The sequence below is a fragment of the Diceros bicornis genome, chromosome X, assembly GCF_020826845.1.
Source record: "Diceros bicornis minor isolate mBicDic1 chromosome X, mDicBic1.mat.cur, whole genome shotgun sequence".
In the NCBI taxonomy this organism is placed as follows: domain Eukaryota; kingdom Metazoa; phylum Chordata; class Mammalia; order Perissodactyla; family Rhinocerotidae; genus Diceros; species Diceros bicornis.
The window spans coordinates 98,546,051-98,562,996 of NC_080781.1; the positions used below are offsets into that span (position 1 = coordinate 98,546,051).

Below are 16,946 nucleotides of genomic sequence, written 5' to 3' on the forward strand. Positions count from 1 at the left end.
TTGGATGGGACATTTGAGTTCACCAAGCTCTTTTGTAGACATTGTCTTATCTGAGCTTCCCAAGTATTATTAACATTCTCATTACATATATGAAAAATCAGTTTATAAAAGGTTAGGTAATCTTCCCAGGGCCAGGTAGTCTGCTTTTTCATGATAGATCTGAAACTAGGATCCAAGTCTGCTAACACTTAGTCCAGTGCAGTTTCCACTATACAAGGCCATCTTTCATTTTTACACAAGCTTATATCACAGAGCACACGTTCAAAGCAAGAATGAATAACCTTGTTTCAGATTTGCATGAGAAATATATGAGAGACTATTGATATTAAAGGTTTTGACAGTAATAGAATAATCTCAAAGGTCCACGGCATGTCATTTTGCTGAGATAAATTTACACTATTCAAAGACCAATATTTGGCAACTAGTCACTTATTGTGGTTAAGCCTAGCCTATCACCCTGCATTCACTTGTCTATAAGGTTTTCTTAATTTCTGCTTTGTCTTAATGTAGACCCTAACTCCCATGAAAACTGTTTCTTTGTGAAAATGGTCATCAAAGAAAGCCATCTGCTAGTTATGGTGATTATATCAAAGGGTCCCAGAAAGTAATGGTTCTTAGAACATGGAAGTTTTGGATCAATTTAAGAATAGTATGGAGAATTTGTCCATGGCTCAGAGTGATCATGGGAACAAGTCCACCATGTACTCTACAAAGACAAATATTTTTGAAATTGCTTTATCTAGTGCTCCAATCAGGGTAAAAATTGCGTGTTATAGAGAAAATTATATGTCATAATATAATTTATGAATTGGGAGATTTCTTTGTCAGAATTATCAAGATTGTGCTCTCTATACCATTCTTCCCTTACTGATCTACTTTGCCAGAAGAAAATAAAATCAATGCCAGCAAAAAAAAATTGCTTATATATTTAATGATAAATTTACAATTAAAACAAAGTCTTTAGCTATAATCACAAAAATGCAAAATAAAAAGCAGTGTGGTATTTCCTAGAATTATTTAAGTATTGTAGGTGACACAAATAATATACAAGATATGGTTAGACTGAGTTTTCCCTGCATGTACTTTTTATAGATATTTTTGTAATTAAAAAATTCTTGCTTTGATTTGTATTATCCAATTTTTCTTAGACTAGACAATCATCAGAATAAACAAAATTTCCCCATGCAATCTTCATAATAGTGGATAGTCTATTATATGTTTTCCCACCAATCGAAAATTGTTATACTTTTGATTAATATTAACTTCAAAAGCAAGTCCAACTAAGCAGTAATTAACACTCTCAAAAAAGAAAAATAAGAGAGGGTTCTTTTCATTTTATTCTTTCAGATTAGTTCCTAGGAGGGAACCAGTAAAAATAAGCAGTTCTAAAAACTGAGTAACTCTCTTTACTTTCTCATTTTTGATAATATCTTGAATTTTAAAATTTCCCAGTAACCCTTGTAACTATTTAAAAAGTTTCTCATGTACAGTGATAAGATGATTGGAAGAATAGTTGAAAATGGGTCACCTCTAAGTTTTCATTTGGATGTTAAATGGTCCTTTTCTGTCTCCCAGTGATAACTAGGAGCCATGTGCTCATTTCTTTTTCTCTGTCATTCTCAGGTAAGCCTCTGAACATCCCTTGCAAAGCATTTTTTGGATTTAGTGGAGAGTCCGGACCAATGATCTACTGGATGAAAGGGGAGAAGTTTATTGAAGAACTGGCAGGTCACATTAGAGAAGGTGAAATAAGGTACAGAACTTGAATTGCTTATTTTTCTTTGCTGTCTTTGTAGTTAAGCAATGGAACATCCTAGATGAGCTTCTGCCTGGGACTTTAATTGCAACTCCAAATCACTCCATTTTCTAAAAGCTGATGTGGTGGAGAGAGTGAGGCTAGCTGCCTTAAGAAATGCAAATGTGTAAGCTTCCAATATAAGGAAATTTCCTCAGGTTCTAAGAATATACCATGGGGTGTAATGACCCCCTCAAAGCTGCCTAAGGACATTCCTTTGAGTTTCCAAAGTTTAGGCCGCTGTTACTCCATCCAGTCACAGCAAAGATCCAAACTTTGTAGGTGACTCCTCAGACCACTGGGAAAATGATCATCTAGTCCCTGGGAACAGACATGTTTCATATGTTGTAGGTGTAAAGTTGTGGCGGCAGTGGTGAGCTAGTACTCACCAAAATAACTGTTTATTGTTGTTGAATAGTGTTTATTTTTCCCAGTACCCACTGCTCATCCAGAAAATAACTTTCAAGTTAGCAGCCCTAGACCTCTTTTTACTCTCCTGTTACACAGATACCTCCCTGGTGTATAGACATCTATTCTATTAGTTTTCTAATCCTATTTAGTACGATCTTATTTGTACTAATAAAGGGGTTGGTAATTTTTCCTACTTCACTCAGTCTGTGGGGTTGCCCTTTGATTTCAGAGATGGTAATATACGATGTACACTTCTCATTCCGATGGGAATTGGGACTCTTTCCCCTTTGCCCCCACTAAGAATCACGTAGTAGAAACCAACTCAATATTTCAGTGCCACTAATGTTAAAAAGTATTCTTTCACTTTTCTTATTGAATATATAGCAGTGTAAAAGAAGCAAGTATACCCTATATTATTTACTAAGATTAAATATAATTTATAATAACTACCGTGACAGTTTCTCTTTGTATGTTCATCCAATAACTCCACTGTAGGGGTTCATAACTTGGAGAGTCCATGAACCCCCTGAGAGCCCACGCAAAATATTGACTATATGATCACATTTCTAGGAAAAAAGTATATGAAAAGGTGCCTGACATCATTATTCATCAGGAACATCAAAATCAAAATCCAGTGATAACATTTCATACACATTAGGATGGCTATAATCTAAAAGTCAGATTATAACAAGTGTTGGTGAGGATGTGGAAAAATTGGAACCCTCATACACTATTGGTGGGAGTGTAAAATGGTGCAACCACTTTGAATAACAGTCTGGCAGTTCCTCAAATGGTTAACTCAGCAATTCCTCTCCTAGGTATGTAACCAAGAAAGAGAAATCAAAACATACATCCACACAAAAACTTGTACACAAATGTTCATAGCAGCATTGTTCAGAATAGACAAAAGGTGGAAACAACCTAAATGTCTATCAACTGATGAATGGATGAAAAAAATGTGATATGTTCATACAATGGAATTTTATTCAGCTGTGAAAAGGAATGAAGTACTAATACACACTACAATGTGGATGAACCTTGAAAATATTCTCAGTGAAAGAAGTCAGTGATCAAAGACCACATATTATATGATTTCATTTATATGAAATGTCTAGAATAGGCAAATCTATAGAGACAGAAAGTAGACTAGTGATTGGTTAGGGCTGGGGAGATGGAGAGATAGGGTAAATACCTAAAGAGTATGGGGGTGTGCGTGTGTGTGTTTTTTGTATGGTGGATACAATATAACATAAAATGCACTATTTTAAAGTATACAATTCAGTGACATTTAGTACATTCACAAAGTTGTGCAACCACCACCACTATCTAGTTCCAGAAAATGTTCATCACCTCAAAAGGAAACCCTGTACCCGTTAAGCAGTCTGAGTCTTCTTTTTGAGGTGATAAAAATGTTACAAAATTTACAGTGGTGATGGTTGCACATCCCTGTGAATATACTAAAAAACAGTGAATTGTACATTTTAAATGGATGAATAGTGTAGTATATAAATTACATCTCAATAAAGCTCTTTAAATAAAACCTTTGAACAGATTGCCTGGCACAGAACAGATGTTCAGAAAAAATAATCAATATATTACTTACAAATAATTCTTAACTGTTAATTCCCATTTAAACTTGAGGATTCCGAATTATTAACATTTTATTAGCCAATTTCAAGTTAAGGTTTATGAAATTAATGCAACAGAATTTCTTTTAAATTATTTTAGAAGACACATGTTTAGAATTATTCTCAATGTATCTGCCTGCAAAAAACTTTGAGTCACTCTTCATTTTTCAGAGAAAGAAACTGGTCCCCAAAGGGCAATGTTATATAGTACAATGTTATATAGTAGCAAAATTTCCACTACCAAAAAGCTCAGAGCTATGTTTCATGATCAAGGGTAGTAGTTATATGAGCCTAATATAATTATCTCCCTTTTTCCTCACATGACTAACTGGATTATTTTAAATAAACAGATTTTCGTGGGTATAATTGACATACAGTAAACAGCACACAATTTAAAGTGTGCAATCTGTAAGAGCTGATTGATATAAGTATACACCTATGAAATCATCACCATAATCAAGACAGTGAACGTATCAGTCACCCACAAGGTTCCTGGTACCCCTTTGTAATCCCTTCCTTCTGCCCTTTTTTCACAACAATACTGATCTTTCTGTCACTGTAAATCAGTTTGCATTTTCTAGAGTTATATATAAATGGAATACTGTACTATGTACTCTTTTTTTGTCTGGACTATTTCACTTACAATTATTTTGAGATTCATCCATCTTGTTATATGTATCAATAGTTTACTCTTTTTCATTGCTAAGTAGTATTCCATTATATGGATACAAATAGTTTGGTTTGTTTATCCATTCACTTGTTGATGGACATTTGGGTTGTTTCCAGTTTGGGGGCTATTACAGATAAAGCTGCTATGAACATTCATGTACACATCTTTTATGTACATATATTTCCTTTTTTTGGGGGTAAATACCTAGACATGGAGTGGTTGAATAATATAGTACATATATATTTAACTTTTTTAGTTCTTTATTTTAGCTCTTTTTTTTAAACAAACTTTATTTTTTAGAATAATTTTAGATTTACAGAAATATTGTGAAGATAGTATCTTAGTCTGCTCAGGCTGCTATAACAAAAATTCCATAGACTGGGTGGCTTAAACAACACATGTTTATTTCTCATGGTTCTGGAGACTGGGAAGTCCCAAGATCAAAACACAGGCAGATTCAGTGTCTGATGAGGGCCCACTTCCTGGTTCATAGATAGCCATCTTGTCACTGTACTCTCACATGGCGGAAGAGGCAATAGAGCTCGCTGGAGTCTCTTTAAGGGGCACTAATCCCATTCATCAGGGCTCCTTTCTCATGACCTAATCACCTCCCAAAAGCCCCATCTCCTATTACCATCATATTAGGGATTGGAATTTCAACATATGAGTTGGTGGGGGGCAAGATAAACATTCAGTCCATGGCAGATAGTATAGAGAGTTCCTATATACCCCATATCTAGTTTTCCTTGTTAGTAACATCTTAGTTACTACAGTACATTTGTTACAATTAATGAACCAAAATTGGTACATTATTATTAACTAAAGTCCGTACTTTATTTGAGTTTCCTTAGTTTTACCTACTGTCCTTTTTTCTTGTCCAGGATTATTTAACTTTTTAAGAATCTGCCAAACTATATTCCAAAGTGGTTATACCATTTTACAAAAGAAAAGTTAGGCACTGCTGCTCTTTCAGCAGCAAATGATTAGAGTGGTGAGAGACAGAGCATATACATGTGAAACAGTTCAATCCAGTCCAAGCCACTGTATTTGGTGCCAAATGAATCAACCAAATAGTAAGTGCTATAGGAAGTCAACTTTTGGGACTTGCAAAACGCCATTGTTTATTTGATTTTGTTACATGCTCTTTCTCCACCCTCCCCATTCCTCCCAGTAGAAAAGGGTACATACCTATATTTGCAGTGGAGGAAAGTAACATGGAATTTGTTTTGAAAACTTCACAAAATCCTACTAGCTAACTAGAGACACCTTCAAAGGAGTGCAAATGAAGAAGCAGGAATTCCTGGCCAAAATCAACACGCAGTCGGCCATCTTGTAATGTTAATTGTGTGATCTGTGATCTATTTGGGAGCTTGTGTGGGTGTGAGAATTCCTTCAGGCTATGGCCATTTATGCTAACACGGGAGTTAATTACTAGATTCTGTCTTCTAGCCTCCAAAACCAATGTCCTTGAAACAAAGCATACAAGATATTTACACAGCATGGCAGATTGGAACAAATCCAGTAGTTTCATCGAAAAAAATTGCTAATCATACCGTTACTTCAACCAAGAGAATATCTGCATTCTTTCATAGCCTACACATTTTCTCCAAAGGGAACAGTTCTGACAGCAGAACACTGAAAATGTTAAGTAGAGGATTCCTCTCAAAAGCATTTCTGGAAACAAAATTTCCTTCTGGATTCATGGCTCTCCCTTAGGGTATTGTATTTGCTTCATATTTTAATTGAATCATAGCTCTTGTGTTGTGCACGCATGTCAGAAGTGCACTGCCCAGTAGATCTAAGAAATGAGGATGTAAATAAATTGTTCTCAAGTAGTTGATTTGTGGAGAAGCTGCCACGGAGGCACTGGATCTAGAAGGAGGACTGGCTATGCTGCCTAGGTTCTCCATTTCCTGGTCAGCAGCTTGATCCTAGAAATATGTGTTGCAACTTTTTGTCTCTTAGTAGTGTCCCAGAGAAATAGAGGACATTGAAGAAAAATCAACCTAGGGAAAAAGCTTGGCTATTTACCAAAAACTTGATGAAATTATGTCACTCAGATTACAGTAAGTGCAACCTCTGTATTTAGCAGTTCTCTAGCATATTTGATCAAATCCTGACCAGGGTTTTGGAGTTCTCATTTGTTTGGTCTCTGGGTTACTTTGACCACCATGGTTCCTTGCATCTCCTGACTTGCAGCGTTTTTCCAAAGCACCAGACTCCACTCTGGGCATACAGATTCCCCTATATCTCCCTTTAGGCAAAAATTGGCATGGCCCTCCCAAGTCTCTGATGTTACTAAGAGACTTAGCTCTAAGGAAATCTGAACCCAAATGTAGTATCCATTTACAACTGCCAGCCTATCCTATACAACTGCATCACAGCCTTTCCACTGACCCCAGGAGATGTCATTTGTAGGGATGTTAAGGGAATTTGCTGTGTACAGTAGCATAAGCTACAATTGGGCAAATTTGGTTTTTTTATTTATCATTTTAAAGTCATTACAACAAGCTGCTTTCTATAAGCTCTACCATGTCTATACAGAGAAGTCAATTATTTGGAGGAGACCCAGTGGAAACCATCATTAGGAGAGGACTTACTAATTTCTGTCTCTTTGTTAAAGGTTAATGGGAATGGCTTGCCAAGAGGGATAAGAGACTTCATGAAAAGGAGTAGTCTTTGGGTGTGAGCATTCTAGGAAGGCCAACCCAGTTCTACACCTTTACAGAACTTAATTTTGGTTAATCTTACCAGAGACTTGAGAACTAAAAAAAAAAATATATCTTCTCTCAATTGTTAGGTTGTCTTTTCGTTTTGTTGATGGTTTCCTTTGCTGTGCAGAAGCTTTTTAGTTTGATGTAGTCCCATTTGTTTATTTTTTCTATTGTTTCTCTTGCCCGGTCAGACGTGGTGTTTGAAAAGATGTTGCTAAGACCGATGTCGAAGAGCGTACTGCCTGTGGACATTGAGGGTATTATGCAAAGTGAAATAAGTCAGAGGGAGAAGGTCAAATACCATATGATTTCCTTCATTAAGTAGTAGATAATAACAACAATAAACAAACACATAGGGACAGAGATTGGATTGGTGGTTACCAGAGGGGAAGCGGGGAGGAAGGAGGGTGAAAGGGATAATTCAGCACATGTGTGTGGTGATGGGTTGTAATTAGTATTTTGGTGGTGAACATGATGTAATGTATGCAGAAATAGAAGTACAATGATGTACACCTGAAATTTTTACAATGTCATAAACCAATGTTACTGCAATAAACAAAAATTAAAAAAATAAATAAATAATAAAATAAAAAAAAGAATTTGCTAATGAGGGATATATTCCACAGTGCTAATAAAAAATGCCAAAGAAATTGAACTCGTCCTATTAAACAAGAAATAATAGTCTTTAAGCTTGCCTGCATGATTGTGAATTGCATCTGATTGTTGAAGGAGACTGCATGAATTTCAATGCAATTGCTTTACCCCAATGGAGAGAAATTTTCAATTATAAATCCCACTCTACAAATCTCCCTATCAATATCTAATGTTTCTTTTTTTTCCTTAGGCAATACCATAAAACAGTTTACCAAATCTTTTATAATTCTTGGCCTGAAAAACACATTGAATTTATCTTAAGGTTTTCCAGACAAGCTTCTTAAAATGCAAATTATTTCATTTACTTTCAATTCCTGAAAGGCTACAAGTTGAATATGGGCTTTGTTTTTAGTTTTGGTTTTTTCACTCCTTCTTCCACCACTTTCTCGGGCCTTCTGTTTCAATCCCTTTACCTTAACATAATCTTCTTGAATAAGTGAAATACTCTTAATAAGGGAGGGAAAGTGATACAGGTATGAAAAGATTTTATTCGTGTAATGAGATAAGTCTATATTAAAGACTCAAAATAACCTATTAATGACTCACCATTTAAAAACAAAATGGAACGGTGACTATACAGGTTATCCCTAAAGTATAGAGGAGACTACTGAAGTCCCAGGCAGCTCAATGCAAAATGATGGGCTCTGTTTTGGCAACTTCCTACCACACTTTTTTAGTGCCTTGAAGCACCCCACCTGCACTGGTCTTCCCAAAATTGAGCTAAAAACAAAACGAAACAAAACACACACACACACTTTCATACATACACACACACACACACACACACACACACATCTCTTCTTTTCTCCCACTCTCAGCTTATCCCACTGGAAGAAGGGACACTGATCAATCACTTTGCTTTTGATTTAAATCAATTTCAAATCTCATCATACCTATATGTGAATGTAGATTTTGTAAGTCATGAGGAGGCGTCAATGGAAAAGTAAACTTCATAAGCAGCATAGTTTTACCTAGGGGCAGCCTTAATTGCCATTTATCTAAAGGATGATTTTTAGAGGATTGATGACTCTACTATTTACAGTTCCAATTCCATGGTTGGTCTTAGCCTTGACCTATGCATAAAATATTTAAAGCCTACCTAAGACATATTTGTTATCTCTCCTCATTTACTGAGTAGACTCTAGATGCCCAGTCTCAAATATGGCATTTTGTATTGTAAGGTGCTCTAGACAAGAAAATAATAATAATAATAATTCCTCTTCATGTTTTTATACTACACTGTAGATTGCAAAAACCTTTTGGCATCCTAAATTACATTAGATTTTCAGGGATAATCATCTAAGATAAATAGTTTCAGTTTATTTTACAGATAAAAAAACTGAGGTTTAGAGACTGAGGAAGAGCTGTTCTTGGGCAGATGGTTCACAGTTTCAGTGGAGCTAGATTGAATTTGTCAAAACACAACTAGCAAGAATCCTCAATTGCCCAGAATGTTTTGTTGTGCTCCAATTTTGGCTGTAAAGAGTCAAAATCTGCCCGGGACTGAAAGAGTGAAAATTAGTTTGGACTGAGAATAAGCAGCCCTGCTATTAATCAGGCTGGGAGGACAGACAGATAAAGCCAGCTGCAAAGTTAACAGAAAACACTGTTTCTCCGAAGGTCATGCAGCGGTTGTAAAAGGCTGTAACGACCCCCACCTCCACTGAGTGACTACTGCTTTCTTACTAGTGATGCCCCAGACCTGCTTTGCTATTTTCATATATTACTGGGAATACCCAATTGCTAAGCCACCCTCACCTCGTGACAGTACCCAACCCCTAATCAATCCCCTCTTCTCTTGATCCTGCCTTAAAAATTCCAACCTATCCAGAACTTATCAGGGCTTCCCTAGACTCTCCTCAGAGTCTTTCAGTGAAAACTCAACATTACAATAGATGCTTTCTTCCTCCCTTCAATCAAGGAACAATCCACAGTTCCTCTGGAGTGCCCCATCCTCAATGCATTCAGTCAATAAATCTGATTTTGTCAGACTACAGGTTTGATTCTGGTATTTGACTAATAAGGCTTTAACAGGCCAAGAAAAGAAAGCAAATGACACTAAAAGAAAGATTTTATTTAATTAAGAGGTTATTTTTTTTAACATACTTCCTATTCTTGATATTCTCAATCATCATTTCTGGACAATGATTACTCACACTCAGAATAATGACCCAGAGTCTGTGCAAGATAGCTAGACATCAAAGAAGGACTCAATTTGGTTTAAGGGACCATTTGTGATGAATGGAAATTGGAATTAGACGTTTTATTTTATTTTGGGGGGAATCAAATCTCTTTCCTCTATTTAATGCTGGATTTTTAAAAAATGTTTTCCAGCTTTATGGAGGTATGCTTGACAAATAAAAATTGTATATATTTAAGGTGTACAATGTGATGTTTTGGTATATGTATACACTGTGAAATGATTACCACAATCAAGCTAATTAACTTATCCATCCACACATAGTTACCATTTTTTTGTGTGTGGTGAGAACACTTGAGATCTACTCTCCTAGCACATTTCAAGTATAAAATACAGTATTATTAACTGTAGTCACTATGCTGTATATTAGATCTCCTAATTATTCATCTGATTCTGAACTTATTCATCTTATAATTGAAAGTTTCTACCCTTTGACTAGCATCTCCCCATTTCTTCCACCCTCCGGCTACTGGTAACCACCATTCTACTCTCTGTTACTATGAATCCGGCTTTATTAGATTCCACATATAAGTGATATCATATAGTATTTTCCATTCTCTGTCGAACTTATTTCACTTAGTGTATTATTCTCCAGGTTCCTCTATGTTGTCACAAATGGCAATATTTCTTTTTTAAGGCTGAGTAATATTTCATTGTATATATAAACCACTTTTTTTAATCCATTCATCCGTTGATGGACACTTAATGTTGTTTCTATATCTTGGCTACTGTGAATAATGATGAAATGAACATGAGAGTGCAGATATCTCTTCGAGATCCTGATTTCATTTCCTTTGGATATCCCGGAAGTGGGATCGCTGGATCATATGGTAGTTCTGTTTTTAATTTTTTGAGGAATCTCTGTACTGTTTTCCATAGTGACGGCACCAATTTACATTCCCACCAACAGTGTACAAGGGTTCCATTTTCTCCACATCCTGGTCAACAATTCTTATAGTTTGTCTTTCTGATAATAGCCATTCTAACAGGTGTGAGATGATATCTCATTGTGGTTTTGATTTGTGTGTCCCTGATGATAGTGAAGTTGAGCACCTTTTTGCATATCTGTTGGCCGTTTTATGTCTTCTTTGGAGAAATGTCTATTCAGGTTCTTTGCTGATTTTTAAATCAGGCTATTTGTTTTGTTTTTATATTGAGTTATAAGAGTTCCTTATATATTTTGGATATTAACTCCTTCTCAGATATATGGTTTGCAAATCTTTTCTCACATTCTGTAGGTTACCTTTTCACTCTCTTGATTGTTTCCTTTACCATTTAGAAACTTTTTAGTTGGATGCAATCCCACTTGTCCTTTTGTTTGCTTTTGTTGCCTGTGCTTTTGGTGTCATATATAAAAATCATTGCTCAGACCATTGTCAAGAAGTTTTTCTCTATGATTTCTGCCAGTAGTTTTGTGGTTTCAGGGCATATGTTTAAGTCTTTAACCCTTTTTTGAGTTGATTTTTTTTATATGATGTGAGATAAGGATCCAATTTCATTGTTCTGCATGTGGATATACAGTTTTTCCAATACCACTTATTGAAGAGACAATCCTTTCCCCATTGTGTATTCTTGGCATGCTCTTTGAGGATATGTTAACCATAGATTTATTTCCGGGCTCTCTATTCTGTTCCATTGGTCTATATGTCTGTTTTTATACTAGTACAATACCGTTTTGATTACTATAGCTTTGTAATGTAGTTTGAACTCAGGAAGTGTGTACCTCCAGCTTTGTTTTTCTTGCTCAAGATGGCTTTGGCTATTTGGGGCCTTTTGTGGTTTCATATGAATTTTCAGATTGTTTTTTCTATTTCTATAAAGAATGCCATTGGGATTTTTATAGGATTACATTGAATGTGTAGATCACTTTGGATAGTATGGACATTTTACCAATATTAATTCTTTCAATCTATGAATATAGGATGCCTTTCCATTTATCTATGTATTCTTTAATTTCCTTCATCAATGTTTTATAGTTTTCACTATAAACTATACATCTTTTACCACTTTGGTTAAGTTTATTCCTAAGTATTTTATTATTTTTGTTACTATTGTGAATGGGATTGTTTTCTTTCTTTTTTTTGGACCATTTTATTCTTTTTATTATTATGAAATATTTAAAGCATACAGAAAAGAATCAATAATATTATAAATAATACCCATGTACCCATCACCTGCTTTAAAAAAAGTTAATATTAAAGACATTTGAAATCCCTTATGTGACTGTCTGCAATATTGTGATTTATAAGAAATATTTTTTTGGTCAAATATATATAAGAAATATATATTTAGTCTTCGTCCATGGTTCCTAGCTCACAGCTCCCAAAATCCTTGGAATTTCCTAAGTGATGAGGGCAGTCTTTTGTTAATGACGTGACTTTTTTTTTGTTTGTTTGTTTATTGCAGTAACATTGGTTTATAACATTGTATAAATTTCAGGTGTACATCATTATACTTCTATTTCTGCATACATTACATCATGTTCACCACCCAAATACTAATTACAACCCATCACCACACACATGTGCCGAATTATCCCTTTTGTCCTCCTCCCTCCCCCCTTCCCCTCTGGTAACCACCAATCCAATCTCTGTCCCTATGTGTTTGTTTATTGTTGTTGTTATCTACTACTTAATGAAGGAAATCATACGGTATTTGACCTTCTCCCTCTGACTTATTTCACTTTGCATAATACCCTCAATGTCCATCCATGTTGTCACAAATGGCTGGATTTCATCGTTTCTTATGGCTGAGTAGTATTCCATTTTGTATATATACCACATCTTCTTTATCCATTTGTCCCTTGATGGGCACTTAGGTTGCTTTCAAGTCTTGGCTATTGTGAATAAAGCTGCAATGAACACAGGGGTGCATGTATCTTTATGCATTGGTGTTTTCAAGTTCTTTGGATAAATACCCAGCAGTGGAATAGCTGGATCGTATGGTAGTTCTATCCTTGATTTTTTGAGGAATCTCCATACTGTTTTCCATAGTGGCTGCACCAGTTTCACTCCCACCGGCAGTGTATGAGAGTTCCCTTCTCTCCACATCCTCTCCAACATATGTTGTTTCCTGTCTTGTTAATTATAGCAATTCTGACGGGCATGAGGTGATATCTCATTGTAGTTTTGATTTGCATTTCCCTGATAGTTAATGATGTTGAACATCTTTTCATGTGTCTGTTGGCCATCTGTATATCTTCTTTGGAGAAATGTCTGTTCAGGTCTTTTGCCCATTTTTTAATTGGGTTGGTAGTTTTTTTGTTGTTGAGATGCATGAGTTCTTTATATATTTTGGAGATTAAGCTCTTATCAGATGTATGGTTTGCAAATATCTTCTCCCAGTTGTTAGGTTGTCTTTTCATTTTGTTGATGGTTTCCTTTGCTGTGCAGAAGCTTTTTAGTTTGATGTAGTCCCATTTGTTTATTTTTTCTATTGTTTCTCTTGCCCAGTCAGACATGGTGCTTGAAAATATGTTGCTAAGACTGATGTCGAAGAGCGTACTGCCTATGTTTTCTTCTAGAAGTTTCATAGTTTCAGGTCTTACATTCAAGTCTTTAATCCATTTGGAGTTAATTTTTGTGTATGGTGTAAGGTAAGGGTCTACTTTCATTTTTTTGCATGTGGCTATCCAGTTTTCCCATCACCATTTGTTGAAGAGACTTTCTTTTCTCCATTGTATGTTCTTGGATCCTTTGTCAAAGATTAGCTGTCCATAGATGTGTGGGTTTATTTCTGGGCTTTCGATTCTCTTCCATTGATCTGTGTGTCTGTTTTTGTGCCAGTACTATGCTGTTTTGGTGACTATAGCTTTGTAGTATATTTTGAAATCAGGGAGTGTGATACCTCCAGCTTTGTTCTTTTTTCTCAGGATTCCTTTAGCTATTCGGGGTCTTTTGTTATTCCATATAAATTTTAGGATTCTTTGTTCTATTTCTTTTAAAAATGTTATTGGAACTTTGATAGGGATTGCATTGAATCTATAGATTGCTTTAGGAAGAGATTGTTTTCTTAATTTCCTTTTCATGCTCTCTCTGGTTGTAAATGAGTATTTTATATGATTTTATTTTATCTTCTCTCTTAGCATATCTATTGTACTTAAAAAAAAATTTAGCAATGGCCCTAAAGTTTGCAATATACATCTACAGCTAATCTAAATTCACTGTAAAATACTATACTGCTTCACAGGTAGTTTAGGCACCTTATAACAGAGTATTCTTGATTCCTCCATTCTGTCCCTTATAAAATTGCTGTCATTAATTTTACTTATCCATAAGCTGTAATCACCAAATACCTTAATGCTATTATTTTTTCATATTTTTAATTTTATTGAACAATAATTGACAAATGTAATTGTATATATTTAAAATATACAGCATGATGATTTAATATACATATACATTATAGAATGATTACCAAGATCAAGATAAGTAACACATCCATCATCTCACATAGTTAACATAGTTAACTCTTTTTTTAAATATGGTGAGAGTACTTAAGATCTACTCTCAGCAGCTTTCAAGTATACAATATGGTCTTTTTAACTATAGTCACCATGCTGTACATTAGATCCTCAGAACTTATTCTTCTTATAACTGCTGTTATTGCTATTATTATTTTAAACAAACTGTTACTTGTTAGATCAATTATGAATAGGAAAAATAAATATTTTATCTTAATTTATTCCTTCTTTAACATTCTTCCTTTCATTATGTAGATCCACTGTCACTTTCGTTTTCTCTGAAGAACTTCTTTTAAAATTTCTTGCAGGACAGGTCTACTGGCAGCAAATTCCCTCAGTTTTTATTTGTCTGAGAAATTCTTTATTTCTCCTTCACTTTTGGTGGATAATTTAGATGGATACAGTATTCTAGGTTAGTTGTTGTTTTCTTTTAATACTTTAAAGATTTTACTCCACTCTCTTCTTGCTTTCATGGTTTCTAAGAGAAGACTAATGTATTTATTTTTGTTCCTCTATAAGTAAGATTTTTTCCTCTGGATTCTTTCAAGATTTTCTCTATGATGTCTTTGATTTTCTGTAGTTAAAATATGATATATAAAAGTGTAGATTTTTTAGTATTCATTCTGTTTGGTATTTTCTGAGCTTCCTGCATCTGTGGTTTGGTGTCTGTATTAACTTTAGAAAATTCTCAGCTATTAATACTTCAAATATTTCTATTGTTCCTTTCTCTCTTTCTTCTTCTTTTGGTATTTCCGTTACATATATGTTACACTTTTTGTAATTATCCCTCTGATGTTTGATATTTTTTTCATGCTTTTTTCTCTTCATATTTCAGTTTAGGAGGTTTCTATTGATGTATCTTCAAGATCGCTGATTCTTTTTTTGGCCGTGTCCAGTCTACTGATGAGCTCATGAAAGGATTCTTTGTTTCTGTTACAGTATTTTGATTTTTAGCATTAATTTTTGATTCCTTTTTAGAATTTCCATCTCTCTGGTTACATTACCCATCTGTTGATGTATGTTGTTCACTTTTTTCATTAGATCCCTTAACATGTTAAACACAGTTATTTTATATTCCCAGTCTGAGAATTCCAAAACCTGTGCCATATCCAAATTTGTTTCTGATGCTTGCTTTGTCTCTTTAGACTGTGTTTTTTTGCTTTTTAACATACCTTGTAGTTTTGTTGTTATTATTGAAAGCCACATATGATGTATCAGGTAAAAGGAACTGAGGTAAATTGGCCTTTAGTGTGAGATTCTGTATTTATATAGCTAGGTGTTGGGCTGTGTTTACTGTTTGCTGTATTTGTAGGTGTAAGAGGCTAAAATTTTCTATAGTGTACTTGTTTATGTCTCCACTGTTGTCTGTGGGTTTTCCTGGAAACTGCTTCTTGAATATCATCTGAGCTTTGCAGTTCTTTCAGACAAAAGTCCTTGTTATCATACAGGATCGTGATTGATGTGCTATATAATTCTATGATGAAGTCTTAGTCTTTTAGTGAGCCTGTGCCTCTGGGATGTGACCTTCAAAAGTGCTTCTCAGCTTTCCTCCCCTTTTTAGGTGAGACAGGAAAGCTTGAGGGGGTTAGAGTTGGGTATTTCCCCTCCCTCAGCTAGGTTTGGTAAAACTCAAGTGGTTTAGGCTCTGGTAAAAGAGTTTACCTTGAGGGCAGGCCTTTCTTAAGGAGAATAGTGTGCTCTGGGCTCATTTCAAGATAGTTGCTTTTCCTCTTCTTTTGCCAGAAGCATAAGAGAACATTTCTCTAACCTTCACCCTGAGACCTTGGTAGGGCTTTTGGAAGCAAAATTCACAAAAATGTGGGACATCCCTAATATTATATCCCATGGAGTTTTAACTCTCAAGCTCGTCCATACTGGGCCTGTAGTGACTCATCAATTACAGTTTAAGTGTTTCTACTGGTCCTGGCTCCTGCTCCTGGGTTTCTGCTTCCAGTACACTTCCAGTACATTGTTCAGCTTTTTTCTTGTTGTATGGATGAAAGTGACAATTTCCAAACTTTTTCTAGTATTACTTTTTAATAATTGTTAACTACATAAAACTTTTGAAGGTAGTGATTTCTGTCACCTGAATTTATTATTTTTATTTTACCAGTGTTCACTGTTACATAGAATTTGCCTTCACTGTTGATCCTTAGAATGAGCTACTTCTGAAGTTATTTGAAGTATATCCCAGGATCCCCTCATTTGTATCCTTCATTACAAAACCAGTCTCTTCAGTATCTTGCACACGTTCTGCAAAGACTTGCTCTTATCTTCCCTCCTAGAAAACTCTCCCTTCTTCCTTTTGTCTAGGCAGAGTTTTCTTAAGCTTTTTCCAGCTAATTTAGTCAGTAACAGTCTCTCTCTTCTTTGAAATCCCATTGTAAGCATGACTGTACCACCCTGCTTTAC

The 16,946-nt window shown here is 35.1% G+C and overlaps 1 protein-coding gene across 2 annotated transcripts in view; it reads left to right on the top strand.

Annotated features, from left to right (window-relative positions):
- Window positions 1-16,946, top strand: part of IL1RAPL2 (interleukin 1 receptor accessory protein like 2) — a 1,036,774-nt gene that overhangs the window by 987,641 nt on the left and 32,187 nt on the right. For both annotated transcript variants that reach the window (XM_058536431.1, XM_058536432.1), the window contains one exon: window positions 1,624-1,753. In XM_058536431.1, the coding sequence (XP_058392414.1) occupies window positions 1,624-1,753 (130 nt within the window). The remainder of the gene's footprint in view (window positions 1-1,623; window positions 1,754-16,946) is intronic.